We start from the raw sequence: 26,047 nt of genomic DNA on the forward strand, positions 1-26,047 counted from the left end.
TTTTTATTTATTTTGTCAATCCTGTAATCTTTCAATAATTGTATTTTACATACAGTATAATAATCTGTGGATAATCTAACCTTCACTTAATAAAGGCATGGACTAACCTCTCAGCATCAGCCCTTGTCTATGTTTCTAAAATGGTCTTATTTACAATCTTACAATGAATTTGGACATTTAAATCAGCATCTAATACATACTGATGTTACTTTGACCTCCAACTCACACTTTGCAGCAGTTTGCAGCGCTATCTCATACATAAAATGCTATTTTGGGATTTCATTTGGAAAACAGAACATCACACTTAAGTGGTGTTTGTAATGTGGGGTTACTGCAGTTCATTGCTGGTTGCGTAAATAATAGATGTTAAGGAAGTTGTCAGGGCCTCCAGCTATCAGTCCCAATCCAATGCTTTGACACTGAAATATGAATGGACACCACAGCCCTGGGCGGACTGTTTCACCTGGCCGGCCACCACTGACCAGTGCGCCGCGCCGGGCAAGTTTTTCTCCGTATCCCCCTCGCTTCCTCACTGGGAGTATCGGGCCAAAACATTACGTAATTGTGTCGCGAATCCCAAACGCTCTCTCTGGTGCTGATACACACAGACCCCGACCCCCCAAAACGTCCACACAGGCTGGCATTCGCTCGCTTTAGTGGAGACTCAAAACTCGGATTCCTCGGTGGCAGCGCCCCGGTGAGGACCCCGGCTCAAACCCACACCGCACACACACACAACCCGACAAAAACAACACAACGCGAGGACTAACCTCCGCGGCGGAAGGGCTGCAAGCAGCGCCGCGGATGGATATGTCCAGAGGCCGGTGCTACTCGCTGGCCGCGGAAGAGGAGCGCTGTCAGTGTGGAGTCGGCGCCGTGCAGAGGTGACACCGAGCGGCGCTCAAACGGGAATTAAACCCTTTAAAACACAGTGTTTCACACGAGAAGAGAGCATGCACGACGACGAATAAACTCCTTGCATTGCTTTTTAATGTTTTGGCAACCTCCCCCCTTTGCTAACAATAAAGCAGGAGCACGGCAGAGACAGAGCGCGGTCTCCGTGTTGTTGTTGTTGTTGTTCTGAGACCCGAAAACCAAGCCCGGGACAAACGAGAATAAAGACCACCCAGCCGCCCGGAGAGACCCTCCACCCTGGACCCGACCATGCACAGATACACAGACACCCAGGCCCGCCGCCTTACAGGCGTCCTCGACCCCTGCGCCTGAGCCGGGGACGGGATTATGACGTGCGATGAGGAATAGTAACAATGTTTCTCCTCGGCTGGTGACGAGTGAGCTATTTCTGTGCGCCGCCGCTGTGGTCGCGCAGGCACCGTGGGGCCGGGTGTGATTTGCGCTTCTCTCCCTCACACACGCAAGGGCGACACAAAGCATGCCCGTGTGAGAGGAAAGGGGGCTTTGTGGTCGGGGTTGTTGCACCAAACGGGCAGGATCGACTTAAGATGTGGAGGGGGCAAGCCCTGAATCCCCGCCGGAGCTCAGAGAGACGATATTAGCGGCGTGGCTCAGAGGTGAAAGCAACATTGTCTCCAACAAGATTGAAGCCCTGTCCGTGAAGGAGGCTCTCTGGTAACATGGCTCTTGTTATGAAAGCTATTTTGGAGGCGGCAGGCATCGCTCAGTGACGATCTGGGTCATGCATGACAGCTGGCAGGAAAGAGACATTTTAAATGCATTATGTGTCTCCTGCTGTCCTGCCCCCACTCCGGTGTGCAGATTTAAATCGCTGTCGTCTTTGCGAGAGGAGCATCCGCAGGGCTGAGGCACCGTCCTGCACCCGGGAATGCAAGCACAACCAACTGTTTATTATTATTATTATTATTACTACTACTATTGAATAAAACAGAACAATTATTTTTTTGTATCCCTTTTTTTATTGTGGTACCAGCACCAAATGAAATCGTATTTGACTGGACTTCTCTCGCAGGTGGTGAGGTGGGACAAAAAGATGCCCGATAAATTAAAAAAACAATGATAGAGAGATAATTGAGCGATTCATAGAGAGCATTGGAAGAAAAAAAAAAAGTGGATAACTGTAACTGTACAAGAAAGAGCATAAGAAAAGGAAATCAAGCCGCTCTGGAGAAAGACTGTCTTCTTTCCAAAGATGGAGGCTGTCGGGGACTTTGAGTACAGCAGGAAGGACCTGGTCGGACACGGGGCGTTTGCGGTGGTGTTCAAGGGGAGACACCGAAAGGTAAATATGGTTTGCATGGGGGTGGGGGGGCATGATCTGTCATCTCAACAGCCTCCTTGTCAATGTGAGTCATCCATTAGAGGATGAGGAGGAGGAGGAAGATTATTGTTGTTATTATTAATGACGTCAGAGCACGCGTGCAGTGCAGGGCTGCTTGATCCCAGTTCAGATCCACCCCAGTGCCAGTGCATTGCAGCATAGGGATTACCGCTGGCTGCTGTGCTGGTCTTGTGTTTCTGTGTCTTTATTTGTCTGGTCTATCACTGTGTTTTGGAGCATCCATTCATAAAGCGGTGCAGATGGCTGAGACGCGACTGAATAGGATGCAGTGGGGTAGGTTGTGATGCTGCTGGGTTTGGTCGCTGCTCATTGGTGTTGTGCATGCCTACACTGCGGTGCCCGGACAGCTGTGCACTTGGATTGCTGCAGTGCTTCAGTAGACATGCTGCACCCTCTCAGAAAATCACCTGCTGTTTTCTTTAAAAAAATGGTATAATTATAGTGTGTGCCAAAAAAATCATATGTGTGTAGTACATATAAACACATGCATACACCTAATTGATATATGTAAAACTAAGACATTAATGACCATTACCGCTATGTTGGGTGCCAGTGCATTGACCCACGTGTCTGTCAAGAAGGCTGCTTAGCCGGGTCAGAACCTGACTGTGGTTTTGGAGGTCTTTGTTCCGGCAGGGCAGCAGCATGGCAGTTGTGTGTGTGTGTGGTGCGGGCAGAATTGGCAGGGCCAGTGTGTGTGGCTGCAGCCCTCCTGGCACTGAAGCTTTGTGAATGCTTCCGGGGATTGAAGGCCATGCTTACATAATACAGACAATGAGGTGTGTGTGTGTGTGTGTGAGTGAGGGAGAGAGAGTTAGTTAGTTAATTAGTGAGTGGGTGAGTGTGTGTGCCAGTCCAGTGCTCGGTCGTCGCCACACTTTTGCAGTTTACTCTCCCAGTATGAACCATTCCAGCTTTGTGCATTGAACCTAATTAGCCATGCCTGATCTTAATTAGAGGGATCTTGTAGGTCATGAGTTCAGGTCCACTCAGCTGGGCTCACGCACAGTGTAGCGTGGCCTGGTTAACCCGCTGGGCACTGTGTGGAGAGCGTGCCATGAACCCGGCAGCGTCCAGGACATCCGCTCGCCAGGGTGGTCCAGTTTGGGGTCACCGTGGCCGATGGGTCAATCCCACCCCGTCAGGGTGAGGAATCTCTCTGTCTTCTTTTCTGACCGGTCCAGCGATCTCAGGGTTGTGTGCTGGCTGCATGGGACAGGGCTGGACTGTGCAGGGTGTAGTGTGCTGCACCATGCACATGCGGCTAAAGCCAAGGCATCTCAGCACAGCACAGCATAGCATTACATCAACACTTGCATGTCTAGCTGATGGGGTCGTTCTTTTGTCCAGGGCGGGCTGTGCAGGAGTCCCGTCACGCCTGACTGGGCCGAGCTGTCGACTGCCAGCGAGGCGTGTGGCTGCCGCAGTGTCCTGTTCAGGGAGGCGCAATTAAACGGAGACACATGTGGGAAACAATTTTCTTTAATAGCCAGAAACTTTAAGTGTACAGGAGTTATTAACCCTGTTGGTTTTGCTGTGTGAATGCTGTCTGTCTGGTCTTTCTGCCTGATCTTACCTTGTTGGTATCCATCGGTTTCTCTCTCTATCTCTCTGTCTTATATATATATTTAAATAGTGCTTACCATTCCCCTGTCCAGTGCTGAACACCAGGGAAGTGTGTCAGTGAGCTGGTCTCATCCCCACAGGAACACAGAGCCGGTACTCACACTCTGATGTACTGGTGGGAGTGGAGTAAGGGACGGGGTTAATCGAGCGGGAGATTAATATTTATTCTCTCTCTCTCCTCTGTAGAAGACGGACTGGGAGGTGGCCATCAAGAGCATCAACAAGAAGAACCTCTCCAAGTCTCAGATCCTGCTGGGCAAGGAAATCAAAATCCTCAAGGTGAGCGCCAACCCTGCAAACACTCACGCTTGTCCTTTATAAATACCCCAGGTGTCTCGGGCAGTAATATATCTTGCTTTTATCTGTCTTCGCTCTCATTATCTGCAGCTGTTGGATAACTGTTTTGAGCGTTTGACCACTAAGATTTTACAGATGACAGAATAGTACAGATGGTCACCCTAAAGGTTTAAAACAGGCGTCCTAGTGCCTGAGGGGCAGCAGTGGGGGGGAGGGGTCTGACACCAGGCCGGGCGTGAGGTCAGCCGGAGTTCCCAGGTGATCCAGTGACCCCGGAGGAATCGGCTCGCTGGCTCAGTGCTGATTGTACGGCAGCTGCCGCACTGTAACTGTATTCTGAGGCCTGGCGAGAGTCTCGGAGCGCGCTGTTCGGATAAAAGCAGTGGATCTGTGTTTTTCGTTAGGAAATGACAACACTGGCCAAAAAAGTGGTGCCCTTCGGCTGGTAGAGGAAGCCTCACGCGTTTATCAGCTCTATTTATGTAGTTATTTTATTTAATGTACACTTCAGACAGATTTTCATATCATGCAAGTAAAAAGTGTCTGCAGACGGCCCTGAGAACAGTCTGCCTGTCCTCCTTCACTCTTTCACTGATTTCTCTCCATTTCCCTCCTCAGGAGCTTCAACATGAGAACATCGTGGCCCTGTATGACGTGCAGGTAGGTGGATGTGTGCACTGGGGTGTGTGTGTGTGTGTGTGTGTGTGTGTGTGTGTTTGTGTTGGCACTGTTGTCGTAGCCAGTGCTTGGATCAGGGAGACCCGGGGATAGGGTAATGTTTACGGGAAGTTAGGGTTTATTGGGTGATGACAGGGCTGGGCTTCATGCTGTGTGTACTTTGACTATCCTTCTCGGAGCTCTAGAAGTGTCTGGTTTACGATGACAAGCCCGGGGTGTCAGACTGCGCTCGTTCTGTCTATTGGCGTGTTCAGAGATATGGGGGCATTGATTTTGCTTCTGTTTGACTTGTTATTATTTGATTTAATCTAATCGATCCCTCGTGCTTTGGGGAAAATCCTTCCCTCTGTCCTGTGACCGCAGTGCCGGCCGGGGGCTGCGGAGTGCCAGGTGCTTACCGGCGGGCGGGGGTGTGTTGTATCTCTATGGGGTCGCACGCTGGGCTGTGTCATTGCGGCCCTCGTTTTCAGTGTGGGGGGGCCTCTCTCTGTCTCGTTGTTTGACTGAGTTGGAACCCCCCTCCCCGCGCTGCAGACTGCCCATGAGCCGCCCCGTAAGGGAGCTGCTTTGCTAATTAAATTGACCTCCCAGAGACAGCTGTGCTCGGGCGTCTGCCATCCTCACCGTGTGTTAACGAGTCTGCAGCTGCTGGGTTAATTGCAGTGGAGTGGAAAAATGGGAGACTGGGGAAAGGGGATTTAAAATCAGGAAAATGGAAAAGGTCTGAACCAGACTGTCCTGGGTGCCATTGTCTGTTTTGTACCCCCCTCGTCCAGTTATCTCCTGCAGAGTCCCGCTCAGAGGCAGCCAAGGGGCCCAATTAACAGACACTTGGGACATATGCCAGCTTGGACTAATTAAGCGATTGTGATCCTGATAAGTTGGTCAGTCAGAGCTCAGCACAGAATGAAAGCCAGGAGGAACCCTTTGGCTCTCCAGGCCGGTGCTACAGATCAGTGGATCCCTGGGAGTGGGCCGGCCCGTCTGAATCACGGGGGCATTGGGGTTCGACCACGGGGGCAACGAGGGGTTAAACCAGCAGCTTTTTAAGGCGGCACCCTGTGCCGGGTCAGTCAGTCAGTCAACCTGAAATACGCTCCTGAGCAGTGGCTACTCATAGTATGGAGATAGGCATGCTGGAATGTGTGCTGAGGCCTGAGGTGCCAGAAATTGTGCGATAATCTATTGTTAGAAGCTTTTGAATTGAGAATTGAGCAGTTTTGTTTTTTGCCCTTTTTGTTTTCTAATTTTATCTTTTTCATCGCTCTCACCAGCGCTGCTTTGGCAGTACGACCCTGATCGGCTCATCGAATCCAAAAATAACGTCAAACGTGGTTTTGTTTTATGTATTTTTTTCCACAACAACAACAACCAAAAAAATACTTCCCCTTGGCATCCTTCTCTAAATAGAAATATGTTATCTTTGGAGGATAAATGAATGAAAATAAATGTAAAAGCTTTCAGTCTCTCTCCGAATTTAACAGGACGTAGGTAGGTACGAAGCAGGGATGTCTGGATGCGGCCGCCAGGAGCATCGATTGAGCGGCCGCCCACGGGTGATTAGAGGAGATCGACAGGGACCTTCCGGTTCAGGATCGGCCACAAGGAATGCAAACATTCGATTTACAGACCCCGTTTAATCACCACGACCTTGATGCGCTTGACATTGTGCTGCTGCGACTCTAGTGGTGTCTCGAGTGATGGCTGTACAGTCAGTGTTTTCTTACCAGGCGGGGAAATCAGAGGAGAGGAGAGCAGGAGGAGAGGTGGTTGGGGGTGGGGGTGGTTAAGGTCGTTAGCAGCTGATTTACAGTCACACAGCCTTTGAAAGGGCAGCCGTCACACATTTCCTCAGCCTTGCAGTCCGGCTGACTCCTGCCCCCATTGTGCAGGACAAGCCCCCCGGTCCACGTGCCCAGACTGAGCTTAGCCAGGCGTGCAGTTGCCTCGTCAGCATTTTAATTACAGCCCCACGGCCGGCAGCACAAACCCCCTGCCGCAGCACATTGCAGTGAGCAGGTGTGAAACGTCTTCCTGCAGGCCGGCCAGCCCATCTAGGACAGGGGTTTAAATTGAAGTCCTGTCATATTGAGCAGTGCAGTTCAGGACTGGACCCCTGACACACACGGTAGCTGCAGTATGTTGGACCCGGCGCGCTGGTCATCTCACTCCAGAGCCACGTCTGCCGTGTGCTGAATGCACAGTTTCCACCTGCGTTTACGCTGGAGGTCGTGACCTCTGGACGGCCCAGTGTTCAGCATTTTGTCTGCGTTTGGCAGCACCATCTCCTCCCAGGAAAGAAGAGAGGAAGGAAAGGTGGAAGATAATAGAGGGATATTCTGTTGCCGATGTTAGATCTCCATTTTGGATTCCTTAGGCTCTTGAAAACGGTAAACTTTTAAAGTTGGATCCCATCCTCTTGAAAGTTCACAGGGTTCACTGTGTGACAGAGGAGGCAGAAAACAAACTTGTGCTGGACAAATTCAGTAAGAAAGGAGGATGTGTGTTTGTGACGGGAAGAGCAGGAGGAACAGAGAGGGACAGGGAGGAGGGTGGGGGAGAGATTGTTTACCAGAGTCGCATGTCTGAGCAGTAGCAGGCGTTCTCAGGCATCGAGCTGCACCCGCACGGTAAAACCTGAACTTCCTGCAATGGGACCGCGAGAGAGTGAGGGAGGGAGGGAGGGAGGGAGAGAGTGGCCGAGAGAGCACGTGCAGTGGGGGCAGCTGTGGAGTTTTCAGGAACTCGAGAAGCGATTCTTAGAAGCCCGAATGGAATGTCTGCAGGGGCTTGTTATTGACTCTCTGCACCGTTTACATTTCATTACAGGCTATTAAAGCCCTAATTCCCTGAGCCCACAGGACATAATACACCAGTCCCCTCTCTCAGTGACAGGTAGCTCAGGCCTGTCTTTGTGTTCAGACAGGAGGGTATCTGTCCCTTTTGTGTGTGTGTGTTTCTGTTTGTGTGAGAGTGCATATGTTACACATCAAGGCACTGCGGCGGTAATGTAAGCACACTTGCGTTTGTTTCCTACACTCCCTCTCTCTCCACCCACGGGATTAAATCTGAGCTGTACTGGGCCTCTTTCTAAGAAAATCTGAGTTTTTTTTTAAATTGATTTATTTATTTATATTTTCATTGAGTTCTCACTGCTCTCTGAATGACCTTCGTTGTGCAGAGTGTGGGGGAAGACAGTATCCAGCATCAATCATACAAGTTTTATGTAAGTTGGGTAAACAAGTAAATCCATCCGGCCTGTGAGAATATGGGGCTGGAGATCACTTTTTGAATTCAGGATTCCTGCAGAGATACAGAGAGCTCCTCGTTAAAAGTGTGAGGGCTGCTCACATCTGGATCCACAGAGCCTCGAGCCCAGAGTCACAGCTTTAGTCACACATCCACAGATTGTAATAAACGCAAATGTTCATTCATAAGATCTTCACACGACAGGGCTGAACCATCTGCCGCTGCTGAGACCACAGAGTCATCCAGCCGCCGCGCACCCTGAGACCTACGCTAAGATGTAGAGGCATTCAGGTTAATAATTCCCCACTCACCCCTACGCAGGTTTTCCTGGGTGAAATGCTGCAACTACATGTAGCACCTTGTTAAAAAGTGCCAAACGTACCAGGGTAAACTGGCATGACATCGGGGAACCGTTGCCAGAGCCGAGTCTGATGTTCTGGTAATTACACCCTGGTGAACTTCAGACAGTGGCGTGTTGTGCGTTTGTCCTAATATGTGTACGGGACGTGCAACGAACTGTGATCTTCACTCGCTCGCTTTTAATTGGTACCGGTTTGTGAACTAGACTGGAGAGTTTTGGAGTCTTTTTTGCTGACGCTGAGTGGAGGGGAGGCGGACTGCCAGTTGTCTGTGTGTCTGCACAAAGTCCAGCAGGTCTACAGCGAAAAGGGGAAGTTTCGGAGGCTGCGGTAATAAAGCGGCCTGTTTTAGAACAGCCTGTTCTGCCGCTTGACTTGTTTATGGGAGCAGACTCCTCAGGAACAGTGAAAAATAGTTTAGATCTGTGTTTGTTTGTTTCTGTGTGTGTGTGTGTGTGTGTGTGTGTAGTATATAGATGTATATTTGGGCTTTAGAAATGTCCCCGTCTGGAGCCGTGTCTGTTTCTGCTCCCTTGCAGTGGCGAAGTGTGTATTTGTTGGAAGTCTTTTAGGTCACTGGGGTTCGTAACGCTAAGGAGATGCTGCCACACTGGGAGGGGCAGGGGGCGAATCGCGAATCGCAGAGCCTCAGTTCTAGGAAGAGCGTAAGGGGATCCTGCCCTCTGTGTGGGTGTGTTTGTGTCTGTGCACCGCTGGGCCCATGTTGCTGCAGATCGTTAGTGTTGGGGAAGGAGAGGGGTCCCCTCCTCTCTGAGCACCCACCCTGCGGCCCCCCGCTCTGCCACTCCCACGCTGGGCCTCTCGGGCACGGGGGGTCTGCCATGTTTGCGACCCTCTATTGTTCCTAACATCGGCCCTTGAGATCTCGCTGCTGCCAGAACTCAGCCCCCTCCCTGTACCCCCCACTACAGCGAGCTTGCCCCTCGCTGGGCCTCTCCCTCTGTCCGGATTCCTGGAAAGCATCCAGCTGTTGAACCCCGTCAGTGCTGACAAGAGGAGGCCCCTGTAGAGAGAGAGTCACATGTCTGGCCAGCCTGCCTGGTGATAACTGCCCCCCCCCACAGTCACGCACACACTGACTCTCATTAAGGCGCTAGAAAACACACTGACTGCAGGAGGCCGACTGGCACGGCTCCACAGGTCTGTGGAAGATGCTGAGGGGTGGCAGAATCTCATCACCCTGCCATATCACAAGGAATCCTGGCCGGCACCGCAGAGGGTAACTATCGAGTCGGTTCCAGACCCCCACCACTCCCTGTGTAGAGCAGTGCCTCCCCTTAATTGCCACTGCCAGCCTGGGGTCCTTGCTACTTGTGGCTGCTGCCGAGAGAGACTCTCACATTGATTCCTGGCTGATCCTGCGCTCGTTGTCTCGTCCTGCAGCTCGGGGGTGTTTGTGTGTTCCCTTCTGGGGGTTTGGGGGTCAATTGGGGAGGAACTCTCTTTTAATCGATTGTGACAGCAGCTGCATAGAGTCAGCGTTTGGACCAGGATCTAATGGACTGCGAAACCCGTCGAGACCAAGGCTTGAGCTCGAGGGAAAAACAAAACGCAAACGATGACAATAGAAAAACACTAAAGAGAAATAGAACCGCTTGTTTGATCTCTTCTGTTTCTGTTTTTGTTTTAGGAAACTCCCAACTCTGTATTCCTGGTGATGGAGGTAAGATCACATCTCTCTCCCTCTCTGTGTGTGTGTGTGTGTGTGTGTGTGTCTGCGCGTATCTGCGCGCGCATTTGGACCCTCAGTACTGTACTCAGTACACACTGGTAGGTATGACCCGCAGGCCCTCCTGACTCCCCTGAGTAATCTGGCCGCATATCTGCTGACTGCCCTCACGTCTGGGTCTGGGTCTCAGTTTCCATCTGGGTCACATGGCCGTGGTGAGTCAGTGGCTGCCTGTCTCCTGGTGACACCTGGCCGCCACTGAGGGCATCGGGAGAGACACGAGGGCCAAACGCACGGCATTTCACAACACTGCCATGCTGTGTGTAAAACAATCTGACCACTCCATCATCCAGTACTTGTGATCGGCACATTTCAAAACCAAACAGTGTCTTTATTTCCCCACATTGTTTTTAAATCTGTGTTGCGATTTTTGCCCAGTCGCACACCTGCATCATTGAGCACTCTCTCTCTCTCGGGGGGCCTGTGCCAGCACTGCTTTAGCCGCTCTATTATTTTGGCACCATTTTCACTCGTTGCTTTAATCGGGTTGGCCTGCTAAATAACAAAGATGCCATTTCGCAATCATGCCCAGCGCTCTGGCAGTTTACAGAAGTTTTCCTGCCCCTGTGCGTGTTGCCCCGGCACAGCTCTTCCTCAGCGCGTGCTCTCCCCCCGCACAGGTCGGGCGGGCGAGGCGGTACGGGGCCATCAGTCTTCTAGAGAAGCACGCGAGGGAGTCGAATTTGGGGCAATACCTTCCCATCTCCAGTTTCCATCCCTAGTGTTCTCTGTAATGTTTGTCTGAGCTGTACGGCGGCTCCCTTTGTCAGTGGAGTTAGTGACACGGCACGGGCAGATCCGTTCTTTAAAAAGACTTCCTGATTGCAATCCTCACCTCTCGGCTGCCATGTTGTTGATGATGATGTTGACATTGTCCCCTTGCTCTCCCACAGTACTGCAACGGAGGGGACCTGGCGGACTATTTGCAAGGTAAGCATGAGGCCAAAGTGGCACACGGGCTAGATGTCATACACGAGTCCTAGATGAGGAACGTGTAGCTTTTGAGGCTCCGCCGTTGGTCCTGGAAGTTGACGATGTTGACAATGGGGAGGAAAGGAGGGGTAAAGGGGTATCTTAGTCCTCTGGTTTTGCCCTTTAAAACTTGTCCGCTATCCAAATCTTTACCGTTTGGTGTCGGCACCCTATCGGTGTGTGGGGGCTCACTGATGACCCTGTGACCCCATAAATTTAAAAATTAGCGCTCATCTTGTTCACATCTTAAAGGATTAGTTGGGTTTTAATGCTGTGCGGAGCCAGAGGTCACATTTCACTCTATATGGCTCAGTGTGTGTTTTAGTTGTGTGTGTTGTTTTTAAGGCACAAATTCAAACGGCTTCTGGGCAGAGAAAACAAACCCTGTTTCGCTTATGCTCAAACCGGACCAGCTGCCAGACCGTCAGGCTGCCTTTAAACGCGTGGGCGGGGTGAGAAACAGAGTTTCACTGGAGTCGAGCTGGAGTGTTTTTGGAAGCTGTCGTGACCCACCGGATCTGCCCGCGTTTCTATTTATTGCTGGTGATGACGTCGGTCCGCGGCCGCCCCCAGCCCCTCGACTCTGGCTGTTGAAGCTCTGGCTCTCTGCCGCGGAGGGTGTCAGAGCATTGATGCGCTTCCCTTCACTGCCTTGGGGCAACAGGGCAACATATGAGTGTAGCCGAACCTGTGAAATTATGGAGGGATTTTGTCAACACGTCTGCATCGTGCTGAACCAACTCCCCCTCACACACTCGCTCGCTCTCCCTCTGTCCCTTGTTTAAATACTGATCCGCTACTATAAATGGAAACTTGCCCACGGCATCATTTCCTCTCTTTGGTTGAGTTCTACTTTCCAGCAAGACCAGTGCCCTGTGCCCCTTGAGCTCTGACCCTGACCGCACAGTCGAGAAACGTGTTAAATCTTTGGACCTGAAAGGGTAGAATTGTGGGGCCTGTTCAAGAGGGGCATCCAGCTGTCAAAGCAGTAGGGCAGTGCCTTCTCGTGTCTCTGTTCAACCCAGCGTCGGCCATGCCGGGGTGAGCACACCGCAGTCGGATTCAGATGTTCGCTGGTGCCTGCTGGCCATGTCCGGTCGTCGGTGCAGTGATGCAGCTGTGTGTGTGTGTGTCTCTGCAGCGAAGGGCACCCTGCGAGAGGACACGCTCCGGGTGTTCCTGCAGCAGATTGCTGCTGCCATGCGCATCCTGAACAGCAAGGGCATCATCCACCGCGACCTCAAGCCCCAGAACATCCTGCTGTCCTATGTGGGCCGCAAGAAGGCCAGCCTCAACGGCATCCGCATCAAGATAGGTAAAGGGTCTTGGAGGATGCTCCAAAAAAACTGGCAAACACGACACTAAGACAATGTTGTCATGATGGGAGAGACACTGACTCCCCGTTCTCTCCCCCCAGCTGACTTCGGCTTTGCCCGCTACCTGCAGAGCAACATGATGGCAGCCACTCTGTGCGGCTCCCCCATGTACATGGTGAGTGTCTCCCCCCCGAAAGCCGGCAGAAACGAGCGGGTCACAGTCTGTCCTTTAACGGCCGCTCCCTCACCGCCTCCTCTCTCTTCAGGCGCCCGAAGTCATCATGTCCCAGAACTACGACGCCAAAGCAGACCTGTGGAGCATCGGCACAGTCATCTACCAGTGTCTGGTGGGGAAGCCGCCCTTTCAGGTGAGATGAGCATTTAATATGTAATAAAAAATGACCTTCTTGTATCAATACCATCTCTCACTAGCGTAGAAGATTGACCAGCACAGAATGGATGCAGTGTTATTATTACTAGTTTTATTATTTATTCCTCAGCATTTATTCCTTACCCAGGGTGCTTCACTTGCAGTCAGTAAATAAGAACATAAGAACATAAAGTGTACAATCGAGAGGAGGCCATTCGCCCCATCGTGCTCATTTGGTGTCCATTAATAACTTGGTGATCTGAGGATCCTATCCAGTCTATTTTTGAATGTTCCCAAATTGTCTCTTCAGCCACATCGCTGGGGAGTTTGTTCAGATTGTGACACCTCTCTGTGTGAAGAAGTGTCTCCTGTTTTCTGTCTTGAATGCTTTCAAGACCCGTTTCCATTTGTGTCCCCGTTTTGTGCTGTTCGCTTGTTAGAGATTTGTCATAAACCCGAGCCTTGTAGCGGTGGCGTGTGCGTGTTTGCAGCATGGCGTGTGACAGGCTGTGTGTTTTGATTGGCAGGCGAACAGCCCCCAGGATCTGCGTCTGTTCTATGAGAAGAACAAGAGCCTGATGCCCATGTGAGTCAAGCCCTTGAGACCCTCACTGCCGTCACTTACATCCATTAAGAGTAGCCGGCGTCACACTTCCCTGTGTTTTAATTTCTATATTTATTGATTGATTTGCCATATTGGTCCGCTGCCGGCCAAGCATCCTCTGTTAACTGTTAACTGCAGCTGAAAACTAAAAATGAAAAATGAAAGAGGATAAAGGAGGTGCGCTCCTCACAGCACCCCAGCTCAACACAGGAAGTCACTCTATATTTAAACGCGGCATAAAACTGATCGCTGATGGCTGCCGTGTCGGTGTGTCTCGGCGTCTCTGTGCGGTTGAGGTCTTCTGTGATTGGCTCTGAGCTCTGTGTGTTTCTGCCCGCAGCATCCCGAGAGAGACGTCCCCCAACCTGGGTGACCTGCTGCTGGGCCTGCTGCAGAGGGACCACAAGGACCGCATGGATTTTGGTGAGTCGGTCACACACACTCACACTCTCACAGACTTGCATGCACACACGTACACACACACACAAACACACATGCAGACACACACAGGAAGCTAAAATTTCTGATCTTTTCTGATCTCGCTGCCAAAAATACTCCAGGCTTTGAAAGGCAGCGCGTCAGCTCTCACACTGATGTCACATAACATTTAATTATAATGTCAACCCCCCCCATACAGAGTGTGATTCACACAAACATGCAGTTGGGTGCTAACAGCTCGCCTCGTCTCTCTTTCTCTTCTCCTCAGATGCATTCTTCAGCCACCCCTTCCTGGATCCCTTGTCCGCCATCAAGAAATGTGAGTGTGAGGCCGATCGTGGTGCCTTCAGAGCTCGGAGGGCGGTGTTATGTTGAACTGTGTGCTGAGTGGTGTTTGTTTGCCCCGCAGCCTGCCCAGTGCCCGTGCCCAGCTGCCCCAGCTCAGTGTCAGACAGCTCCTGTGGCAGCTCCCCCTCCTGCCGCTTCGCCTCCCCGCCGGTGAGTACAGAATCGCTCAAAGCGTGACATCCTGTCGGCCACAGAGCGCTCCCCGAATGTATGCCCGTGGGGATGCCAGGTTGATGGTGTCTCCAACACTCTCTCACCCACTGTTTGTTCCTCCCCCCCCCACCCCCCCCCCCCCCCGACTGCAGTCTCTGCCCGACATGCAAACGCTGCCCTCGGACGTCCTCTCCTCGCCACCCCTCGGACCCCCCAACTACCTGCAGCTGTCCAAGGAATCGGCGGAGAGCACCAGCAGCAAGAACTCCTCCTGCGATACCGACGACTTCGTGCTGGTGCCCCACATCCCCGTGGAGCAGCCCTGTAAGAGAAATGCACACGCATGTGCAATGCACACACACTTCTGAGGTTGTGGTGTGGTACACAGACAGACACGTTGCCACACACACAGACACAGACAAGCGCCTAAACACACACAACCCACACAGACACAATGACACACAAAGATGCAGACGGACACGTGAGCAGCCCTGACCCTCTCCTTTGCCCCTCTCTCTCAGATGACCTGCCGATGGGAGCGGCCGGGAGGCGAGTGTCCAGCGAGTTCCTGCTGTGTGGAGGGTGAGTGACCGTGACGGACAGGGGTCACCCCGGGGCGACTGAGGGGTCACTCTGTGGTAACTGTGGGGCTTTCCTCCCCTGTCCAAGGGGGCCACACTTCACCAACACCATGAACCCGAGGTTTCTGCTCCTCTGCGTCAGACTCAAATTATATACATACGGCTGTAACTGCAATCGTGTTGCGGCTGATATGGGTGTACTGAGAGAGGAAGGCATGATCAGACCTAATCAGTCAAACAGAGTGAGTCGGGTGTTTTAGTTTGAATAAAACTTTCTCCAAGTCTCCTGCTGTGAGCTGTGATGTGGGAGGAACTTGAGGGACCAGTGTGGCCCCCCAGCAACCATGCCATGCCTGTTATTTTTGGTGGTTGAGTTCCACTGTGTTTTCCATGAAAGATTTCGCAACGGAGAGTAGTGAGTGCATCCGCCACCCTGGGGATGTTTACTGTGCGCTGCCGACTCTAGCCGGTTCTGGAGCAGCTTCCAAGTGCCCAGCCTTGCTTTTGGTTACTGCCTTTCTTGTGGTCGGAAATAGAAGCAGTGAGATTTGCAATGCATAAGCTGAGTGTGTTTGTGTGTGTCTATGTGTATGGAGTTGCTGTGGATGTGGCCACGGAAAGAACTCCGTACTGACAGGAAGTGAGAGGAGCAGCAGACGGTGTCGGGCAAGTGTTCCTCGAATCCTCCCTCGAGGCTCACACCTGTCGTGACTGTGCCGTGCTGTGCTCAGCCCTGGCACACCGAGGGTTACTGGGGCCCGCGTTGACGGGCAGTGCAGCCTGTAGAGTTTCCATGACTCTGGTTTTCTCCGAGCCGCCACTCCCCTCCTGAGTAATCTGCCTGGCTGGGATCCAAGGCCTGCCGCCAGGGGGGTCATTGGCTTTCCCTGGAGGACTTTTCAACAGGTCGACAAGCTGTTCCCATGAGTCACAGGCCCTCTGCTGCTGCTGTTTTCCCCTTCCATGTTGCTCCTTCTTTTATTTGTTTGTAGTTTAGTTTTTTTTTTTTTTTTTCCTGATTTGTTTTTTCTCTGCCCAGTGTGTTGAAAGTAAAGGGGTCTCTCTCTCTCTCTCTCCCCCCCTGTCCCTGTCTACAGAAAGAGGTGAGTCCCTGCTGCAGTGTAAACTGCCGGGACTACATGAATCATTGCAGGGGATCCTATACTTTGGGAACACTTTATCACAGGCGGCCTTTCAGGGTTTGCACATGCTTGTATAATCTCGATTAGCGTGGTGTGAATCGTTTGAGCTAGGTAGGAAATTGACACACCTTGTTATAACGGAACTGGAAACCCTTATACAGCAGTGTTTTGTGTAAACTCTGGAGCGTTTCAACTTTCTAAATCTGATTGGATCAGTTTCGCCGTTTCTCGACTGTTTGGCTGACCTCCCCCCATCCCCACCTCAGAACTGCATGTTTAGGGGGCTGGTGTGTCTAGCTGGACTGAAGAGAGAGGCTGGGTTGTGCGCTGTCTAGGATCATGGCTGTGCCTGACCATTTGCGGAGGAACGCCAAGGAAGCTGCTCTGCCTGTGAGCCTCCCAGTGTGGAAAACAAGACAAACAGGAGACTTGCTGAGCATGGTTTCTTTCCTGCTCAGGCTGCGTCACGGGGCCTGTTAACTGCATGTTTTGCACACAGACACCCCTTCCCCTCCAGCCCTCCCTCCACACTGTTAGAGCTACAGGGCAGCAATTATATCACAGCCCTACCCCCTCTTATCGGATGAATCTCTCTCCCACAGACACAGGCACCACCTGCTGATGTTGTTCATAATTATACGTCAGGACTTATGCCCTAAGACATCGTGTTCCTCCGTTACGGAGAAAGGAGCAGAAAAGAACTCTTTGTTATGTTTTTGTTGGGGTTGACAGAAGGGCTGCCTCTTGACTCCCTATTGGCTGGGCTCGAGTTCTGCCTCTGCCCGGGACCCGTCCCCTAACACCGCCTCCTGGGCTTGAACCAGGCTGGTGATTGGCCACTGCCCTATGCTGATTACATGCAGGCCCCTCCTGCCCCGTGTCCTGTAAGGCAGGCCATGTGCCAGGATCGGGTTTCGGTGTGTTGTGAGACTCAGCCCAGACCTAAACAAATAACTCTTACAGACTGTATGCTTCGCCCTGGTTTTTGTGCTTTTTATAATTTTTCCTTTAATAAGTTATTAATTAAACCAGTTTTTGATTTTCTGATACTGTATATGTAGCTGACAAGACAGGAAAAATTTAAACAACAACAAAGAGGCTGTCCTTTATAATACCGGGAACTTCAGTGCCTTTTGTAATTCCGGAAGAGCTGTGTTATACGGACTGTGTGTGGCGACTCCGATCCTCTCCGTAAGTGGCTCTTGGCTGAGCATGGGGGATCCTGTTTGAGTGTGTGTGTGTGTTTTGGTGTGTATCGCAATGTGATGTGAAGAATGGTACCGCACTGCACCGGTTCTCAACCTTCTTCTCTCCCGCACGCAGGTCGCCACAGCCCCCTCCCGGGCAGCCCCCCGCAGTGTCACCCCGTGCAGAGACCACCCCCATCCCTGTGCCCACGCAGGTGCGCAACTACCAGCGCATCAAGCAGAACCTCTCCAGCAGCCCCACCGCCACGATCTACGGCTCCCCCAGGTAAGTGGAGGCGCGCGGGGTGGTGGGGGTGTTCTGTACAGTTCGTTAGGTAGTGACAGGATGGGGACAAAGACACTGTCTGGGCCAGGCTCGGGGAGAGGGAGAGGGAGAGGGAGAGGGAGAGGAGAGAGAGAGAGAGAGAGAGAGAGAGAGAGAGAGAGAGACAGACAGACAGACAGACATCATACAAAACCACAGGGTACGCCTGAGCGGGTGAAGGAAACCTCGTTCTGTTGGTTTTAGTGCAGGGGACATTGAAAACACAGCGCAAACAGAAGCCTGTGGCTGTGGCGGTGGGGGGTGGATTGAAAATGCATCCTGTAGATCGAGTCAAAATGCCGTTGCTGCCTCCAGACAGAGACGGGACCAACGGCAGGAAGTCACCCACAGGGTAATTAACTTTAAACAAAACAAACACTACTGGCGTCTCCTTTGTGCCGTGCTGTCTGATGCAACAGTGTGACACTCCGGGCCCGTCAGGGTGGACTGCTGGCTGCACAGAAGCGAGACAGTGTCGGGTGTTTTCTCTCCTCAGCAGCATATGACTGGCGTCCCCTCCTCCCCCCGTCCCGCTGCTGTTTTCTCCTCCCAGTGAATCGGCAGCATGAAGTGCTGTAGCTGCTGGCGGGCTGGAGGTTGGGGGGGGGAGTTTAATAGGCAGCATGCCCGGGCTTGCACTGAGAGCCTCACACTTTAGTCCGTGCTCCTCCTCCCCCGGCCCCTGTCCTTCTACGCGCTGTGCTGTAACCTGGCCTGTTCTCTCTGCAGGGCCGGCACCGTGCGCAGGTCCAACACCAGTCCCATGGGCTTCACCAAGGTGGGCTCCGGCTCGCCCGCATCTGCCGACACGGCCCCGACGGTGGGCCGCAGACTGTCCACTGGCTCCTCGCGTCCGTACTCCCCGTCCCCCCTGGGTGAGACTTTGCTGCTGCTCTCCTGTCTCCCTGTTTCTCCTGGTCTCCCATTCTCTTCCCTTTCTGTACTTTATCCATTCTAACTTTCCTCCTCCTCCTCTTCCTCCCCGTGCTGAGCGTGCCCATCCGTGTGCCCTCTTGACATGTGCTCTGTCTCCCCGCAGTCGGCACCATACCGGAGCAGCTGGGGCACTGCTGCTGTGGGCACCCGCAGGGACACCCACAGGGACACGAGTCACGCAGCCGGAGCTCCTCGGGAGGTGAGTCTCTCAGCCGCACCCCCGCACTCGCAGCGCAACACCACACCCCCGGTGATGAGCCCCTGTCCAGCCTAGGCTTTTCGATAGCGGCTTCAGTGCGGATATTATTACACTCACACACACGTTCCGGCTGCATTTGGTGCTGGACTGGCAGTGGCGTGATGAGGGCGCAGAATAGTGGTGTAGGTTTTAGGAACCAGGCACTTGGGCCCTGGCAGACTGAGCCATCAAGGGCATCTGTGTTGGGATGAAGTACAGGGCTGATCTCTCTAGTCTGGAGGGCCCCCTAGTGGCCACAGGGCAAATTGTAGCCCTGGAAACCCAGTGTTCAGCTGACTGGAACTCGACACAATGTACACCAACAGGGCCAACTCTATAAAATAAAGGTTATTATGATTATTATTATTATTATATAGTGCCTTTCATATCATATAAAAGCACTTTACAATTAAAAAATGAAACATAAACACTTTAAAATAACCAACACACACAAACACACAATAAATACATTTATTGAACACAGAGGGGTGCAGGGGGTGAAATCGGCCCTGCTGTGGCCCCGCATCTCTCTTCTCTGACCCCTGAACTCTTCGTTCCCCCCCAGGCTCCCCGGTGCCACCCTCTCAGCTGCTGGGGGCCCGCCTGCAGAGCGCCGCCACGCTGACCGACGTCTACCAGACCAAGCAGAAGCTCCGCAAGCAGCTGTCCGACCCGGTGTACCCCTCCACCGGCGGCGCCGCCTACTCCAGCAGCCACTCCCCCCAGTTCAGCCGGCCCGGCAGCCTGGGCACTTCCCCCACCAAGCACCTGGGCTCGTCCCCCCGCTCCTCCGATTGGCTGCAGAAGACCCCGCTGCCCACCATCATTGGCTCCCCCACCAAGGTACGTTTGTGCTCAGTTCAGATGCTGCTTTGGAGGAAAAACTGAAATTGTCAGTGTTTATTCAGCTGATTACGGTCATATTTCACCAATTCTTGTGAAAAATAAGTGTATCGTCCTGTGACCCCGGTGTGACCTGTCCCTCGCTCTGCACAGGCGACCGCCCCCTTCAAGATCCCCAAGACCCAGGCCTCCTGCAACCTCCTGGCCCTGGCGGCGCAGCAGGGCCCATCCGACAGCCCGGCCCCCAGCAGGGCGCACGCGGACCCCCGTGACCTCTGCACCTACCACTGCGTCCCGTACCGCCAGTCTGCGCCTGAGCACGGCAGGACCACGTTCGGCAGGTAGGCCTGTCGCCCCCGCCTCGCCCACTCCCAACTTCCCACTCTGCTCAAACCCTTTGACGGACCAAATTAATGAACTGCTTTCAGCACCTGAAAGTTAACGCACCAAACTCCGAGGTCCTTGTGGACACGGGCCAAGTATTCCTGGTCAGGTGCCTGTGTGAAAACGCATTAGAAGCTATGTCTATCGATCACCTTCCAGATGTCTGTCCCGCTGCCTCTAATCCCCGGGTCTGGGCTCGGCCTCTCTGACCGCTGGCTGCTGCGTGTCATTGCAGGTCCGTCAGCACCGGGAGGCTCTCAGAGACGCAGGTCCGCATCACGATGGGGGGGCAGCCCTGCCAGGGCAGCACCGACAGCCTCAACACGGAGAGACCCATGGACACAGGTAGGACCCCCTCCCGACCGCCAGAGGGACAGTATTGCGCAGTGTCCCGGCAATGGCGTCAATCTGTCTTTCCCTGAACCACACGAGATACCACTGAGAGCCTCTCTGTCACATCGCTCTGTGATTGGCTGTGTGTGAGATTCCGGCTGCCCTGGTTGGCCGTGTGAGCGAGCGAGTGATGAAGTGAGTGACCGCGGTGTGTGCATCTGTGTCCACAGCTCCGGCCGGAGCCTGCGGAGTGCCCTCCCCGAGCGGCGCCAGCCCCCGCTCCGTACTCTTCACTGTGGGCTCCCCCCCCAATAGCACCACCCCCCCAACCTGCAGCCACCTGGGCACCCGGCCGCGGACCACCTCAGGTAAGATGCCCGCCACCCACTGCTGACCGGTTAATGAGCTGTGCATCTTACAGAGACATTAGGGACTTGCAGAGCGCGGGGGAACGCACACAGGGCTGTTAATAGTCTGTTTCATTGATTCATTCATTCACTGTTTAATTTAGTTTTTGTGAGAAACAATATCATGCACCATCAACTTATTATGTTCATTGATAACAATGTTTTTAGCTCTCTCTCCCTCCCTCTCTCCCTCCCTGCAGTTGGCTCCAACAGTTCCGCTGGCTCTCTGTGCTCCACCAGCGGCCGGGTGTACATGGGCTCCCCGCCGGGCGTGGCCATGGGCACCTCCCCCCCTGCGGGCGAGGCAGCGCCCAGCAGTCTGCGCTACGTCCCCTACGGCACATCCCCCCCCAGCCTGGAGGGCTTCATCACCTTCGAGGCCCCGGAGCTGCCCGAGGAGACCCTGATGGAGGTAAGGGGCCCCCGGGGTCTCTCCTGTCCGCTGTGCGAGTGAGGGGCCGTCTCCCTGCCTGGGGGGGTGGCCGAGGCAGGGCCTAACCTTAACCAGCACCTCTGCCCCCCTGCCCTGCCTGCCGCTGGGAAAAAGTCAGGGCTGAGTGAGTGAGGGACGCGTCATCCTATACACCAGCTTTGTTGGGTGTGTCTTTGTGCGTGCAGACAGACAGCGAGACATTCTGACTGACAGACACAGTGGTGTCACAGCTGCTGTCCCTGTGTAAATCTGGAGATTACCTACATATGAGAGAGGGTGAGAGAGATGCAGGCAGACCTGACATCTGCACAGGCTGCTGCTCTTTAGAGACACATTAAGCTCTCGTCAAAATAGAATAATCTCTCTCCCTGGATCTTTGCCTTCTTCGCTGGCTTGACCAAAACATATTAACCTGTGTTTGAGTGTCTGTGTGTCTGTGTTACATCACCCTGGCTATCTGTGTAACTCTGTGCCTCTCTGCGTAGCGGGAGCACACGGACATGCTGCTGCACCTGCGCATGATGCTGTCATTCACCGACTGCGTGCTGGAGATCGCCGCAGCACGGGCGGGTGGGGGGGCAGACCTGGGGGTCTCTGCGGCTACCCTCTATCCCCCCCAGGACAGCGTGGTGGTAGACCAGATCAGCCAGCTCAGCAAGGAGTGGGGGTAGGTAGAGACAGATCAACCGACTGACCGGTGGACAGAGTGGACTTGTAGAGGCCTGGTGGGACTGGCCAGTCTTCCTGTGTCCTTGTGCTCAGTGTGCGCTCTGTCGCCCCCCGCAGACAGGTGGAGCAGCTGGTGCTGTACATGAAGGCTGCCCAGCTCCTGGCCTCCTCCCTGCACCTGGCCAAGGCCCAGATCAAATCGGCCAAGCTCAACCCCTCCTCCGCCGTCAAGCAAGGTGAGCGTCTGTGTGTCCGTCTGCTCAGCCCCACCCCCAATTCCTGTCCCCGTCCCCGTCTCTCTGTGCTTGCGTCCACTTGTTTCATGTTGCTTTTTGTGCGTAAAAAGATACTGAAGTCAATTTCCGTCAATAAGTAAGATTCATTATTTAGAGGTGATGCTGAGTGAGGTGGTAATTAGAGAGATGTTGTCTACCCCCCCACGTAGTGGTGAAGAGCCTGAACGAGCGCTACAAGAGCTGCATCTCTCTGTGCCGCCGCCTCACCGACCGGCTCAACCACTTCTTCTCGGACAAGCAGCGCTTCGTGGACGAGATCAACAGCGTCACCGCGGAGAAGCTCATCTACAACCACGCTGTGGAGATGGTGCGTGAATCCTCCGTCACTCTGTTCACAGGCCTTCTTCAGCTCCACAGCCGCGCTCCCACAGCTTCACACTGGCCCCTGCGCCGGGTCCAGCTCGATCAATTAGGTTCAATTAACTAATTAAAGTGCCCTGGTGGAAAGAAAACTAGCAATGTTCCAGCGAGTTGGGGCCCGTGGCAGGTCATCTTGGCCCGGTCTTTGATTAATTCTAGTTCCAGGAAGGTCCTTAATAGACTTTCAATTCTCACCCAAAGAGACACACCCATAATTGTGTGATTTCTTACCTGTGTTGCTAGCACACTTTTTAACATCAGTTTCTCTTCATCTCCCTCTCTCACTCTCTCCCTTGCCTTCTGCTCCCCTTGCTCTCTTCCTCCCTCTCTCCCTCTCAGGTGCAGTCGGCGGCGCTGGATGAGATGTTCCAGCAGACGGAGGACATTGCCTTCCGCTACAACAAGGCGGGCATGCTGCTGGAGGGGCTGTCCAAGATCCTGCAGGACCCGGCGGACATCGACAACGTCAACAAATGTGAGTCTCTCGCCCTACCCGTTGCTCTCCTGTGCGTCGTGCGCTGCTGAGGTGCAAGTGTGCGACAGGAAGACTGACCCCGTGCGTGTTTGTGTTTGCAGACAAGGCGAGCGTGGAGCGGCGCATCTCCGCATTGTGTTACTGCACGGTGGCTCTGTATGAATAGACGGCGAGGGACCAGATGCCAGCGGGGCGGGGAGCTCTCAGTGACGCCAGCAACGATGACAAGGAAAAACGAAAAGACGAACCAGGACAAAATGGAGCGAGAAATCCATGTTTTTCCCCTTGTAGCATTTTCTGCACTTTTTTTTTTTTTTTTGGTCTTGTTTTTATTATAAAAGACAAAATATAGACACAAAAAAATGGACGATAGTATTAAAGCCTTTTCGCATGGATCGGCTGCCAGAACAGGGAAGGTGCACAAGATCACAACCAAAGAAGACCACGAAGACGTGATGAAGACTCATGATGAAGGAGGAGGAGGAATCTTGGAGACAACTGAACAATTCCTGCCCCCCCCCCCCCTTCAGGCTCCTCACATCCTACTGTACGACTGCAGGGTGGGGGGGGCGGGGTAGGGCAATTTTTTCAGAAAAGGATCAAAATCATATTCCGCAAGGAATTGGATCTAGAAGTCGGCGACACCATTGGAATTATTCGCATTTCAGTTTTTTATTTTTTTAATCACAGTTCTTATTGTAATTCTTACTGTTATTATTATTACTGTTATTAAAATTATTTATTTTATTGGAGGAAATTAACAGAGTCTGTAGGGGGATGTCGGCATGTACTTCCTGCCTGTTCGGCGGGGAACACGAGCTGAGAGGCGGGACTTCCTATGACCCCAAAACCCTTGAGCAGAGAAGGAAGGGCCAACACTGGAAGACACACAAACACAACACACACAGGTTGCATCAAGACGGGAGGAACCTTTGAGGATCCGTAATTAGATTTTTTTTGTTTGTTCGTTACCTTAAGCACTTTATTAACGAGGAGGAGGATATCAGTGGACAGTTGTCCGGTACCAGACGGACGTTTGTTTCGAAGGACGCGGTTTTCAAGCCGGTGTGTGCGGTTGGGGGTCCTCGGGGTCGGTGGGATGATCACCTGCACCGAACTGACCCCTTGACCCCCCAAGCCCACCTCGCCTGGTGCACCTCTCGGGACTGACCGTGACGCCGGCTGTGGGGGGCATCCGAACCACGGGGAGCGAGGAGGGACGCCGGTCTTCCCAAAACAGCGGCTGGACTGAATCTCAGCCAGTGGAGGAAGAAAAGGAGGGAGAAAAAGAACAACTGGGGATAAAAACCATGAACTGGGGGGACTTTTATAACAGTTGGGTGGAGCCACAGTTTAATCACAAAGACGTGAAGATCTGCTCTCCAGGACGCTTGTGGCCCCTGGCGGAATCAAAACAGTCAAATTATTACTTGAGTAGATACTTAACAGTTGCATTTTGTTTAATTACATGGAAAGTGTTTTTTATGTTAATATTAACACTATAGTTATTATAATTAATGATTTTTTGGCGGGGCAAAGACGTTTGGTAGGTGTTTGCAAAGTGTACATATTTTTAAGTTGTGCATGTGTTTCCTCTCGGATGGGTGTGTGGGACAGTGGGGGTGCGGGAGAGCGGAGACGTTTTGGCTGTAGTCAAGGAGCCGGAACGGGCCGGTTGTTTCGTTTAGTGTTTTTAAGGATGAGGAAATGCTGGGAGTCGCTGCATTTCTCCTGGTTACCGCCGTGTTTGTTTATTGATACTAGAACACTGTCATAGTATGCCTGGTGAGTAAAGGGTGAATTCCCATCCTTCAGGGCAAAATCGCTGGTAATCGATGAAGGCATGCCCGAGCTGCCTCCTTAGAGCTTCCCGTCTCTGCTGCCCCCCCGCGCTCAGGGCAGTGTGGCGTGAGACACAGCCCACGAAATGGGCTCCTCAGAGCCTCGATACTCAGGAGGAGAGAGGTTTTTCACAAGGCCTGTGGGTTGAGGAACCGTCCCCAGCCAGGGTCTTCCCTCACTGTACTGTACTTTAACTAAACCTTCCCTGTGAGTTCCTGTGACTTGATTTCCCCTTCCCAGAGAGAGCACTCCACACCACCTACGGCCTTCTCTGTACAGACAAAAAAAGTTAAAGGTTAGAGACTTTAAGCTCTCTGTACAATATAGCACAATTCAGGCATATCCGTGTAGCGCAGACTGCAATCCCTGGACCACGGGAATCTGTAAACACAGGGTGGCAGCCGGTCCCGAGCGTGGAGTCCTGCCCCGGGGGACAGAGGGGTGCGGTGCCCCGCTGTAAGGGACCCCCGGCCCACTTCCACATTCGTGTGTACCTACTTCTGTTACTTCATGGTGGGGGTGAAGAGAGAACTAATTTATTTGTTAATGAAAGTCCATGCACTTATTTAAAAAAATACAATAAAATAAAAAAATAAATGTTTTTAATCCCATGATCTGTTTCATGGATGTTTTTTTTCACTCTTGTGTAGACGCCACGACTTCAGACTTTGTTCACTTAAAGAGTGCAATGATGCAATCCTGGTTGACCTCTGTGTGCTTTGCTTCGCTCCTCCGCTACGCTGTGACACTGTCACCAAGGCTTTACTGCTCCTAACCGGACTGACGTGTTTGGACTGTTTCATGGTAACAACGGGCCCGGGGGTTAACAGTTGGCCAGGATTCAACTTGGTCAGCAAGAACACAAGGTCGATGTGTATCTGATATGTCCTGTAATATACTCTCCCCAATGAGAAGGTGATCACCTGTGTACTGTTGTGTACCAAACTGTCTTTTTGTTATTGGGCTTGTATTTGCATATTATACAAATCCCACACTTTGGGGCAATTTCACTGTATGAGGATAATACTGACAATAATACAATATACTACTACTACATATATACACTATTTTACTAGTTCATTTTGCTTTTATATTCGAATATTAATGCATACTATTCATGAACTAAATTATACTACAGTACTACTACTTCCATTAGAA

At 52.5% G+C, this 26,047-nt stretch overlaps 1 protein-coding gene across 1 annotated transcript; it reads left to right on the plus strand.

The window, feature by feature from the left end:
* The first annotated feature begins 826 nt into the window (after window positions 1-826).
* ulk2 (unc-51 like autophagy activating kinase 2) lies at window positions 827-25,500 on the plus strand. Its single transcript, XM_066695285.1, has 27 exons — window positions 827-2,218; window positions 4,091-4,183; window positions 4,820-4,861; window positions 10,139-10,171; window positions 11,131-11,167; window positions 12,351-12,524; window positions 12,627-12,700; window positions 12,792-12,893; window positions 13,423-13,481; window positions 13,840-13,922; window positions 14,206-14,256; window positions 14,347-14,435; window positions 14,591-14,762; window positions 14,960-15,020; window positions 17,485-17,634; window positions 18,403-18,548; window positions 18,713-18,808; window positions 19,413-19,690; window positions 19,844-20,031; window positions 20,310-20,419; window positions 20,638-20,775; window positions 21,015-21,226; window positions 21,733-21,914; window positions 22,034-22,152; window positions 22,362-22,519; window positions 22,912-23,047; window positions 23,149-25,500. The coding sequence occupies exons 1-27, from the start codon at window positions 2,129-2,131 to the stop codon at window positions 23,211-23,213; spliced, it is 3,138 nt and encodes a 1,045-aa protein (XP_066551382.1). The 5' UTR covers window positions 827-2,128; the 3' UTR covers window positions 23,214-25,500.
* The last annotated feature ends 547 nt before the right edge of the window (window positions 25,501-26,047 follow it).

Source organism: Amia ocellicauda, chromosome 22, assembly GCF_036373705.1.
Source record: "Amia ocellicauda isolate fAmiCal2 chromosome 22, fAmiCal2.hap1, whole genome shotgun sequence".
Lineage (NCBI taxonomy): Eukaryota > Metazoa > Chordata > Actinopteri > Amiiformes > Amiidae > Amia > Amia ocellicauda.

Excerpts from the sequence above, each read along its gene's own strand:
- ulk2 (XM_066695285.1), top strand. The coding sequence starts at position 2,129 with ATGGAGGCTGTCGGGGACTTTGAGTACAGCAGGAAGGACCTGGTCGGA. Across the intron at positions 21,915-22,033 it reads CAGCTCAGCAAGGAGTGGGG|ACAGGTGGAGCAGCTGGTGC; the intron begins GTAGGTAGAGAC and ends CGCCCCCCGCAG. Across the intron at positions 22,153-22,361 it reads CTCCTCCGCCGTCAAGCAAG|TGGTGAAGAGCCTGAACGAG; the intron begins GTGAGCGTCTGT and ends CCCCCCACGTAG.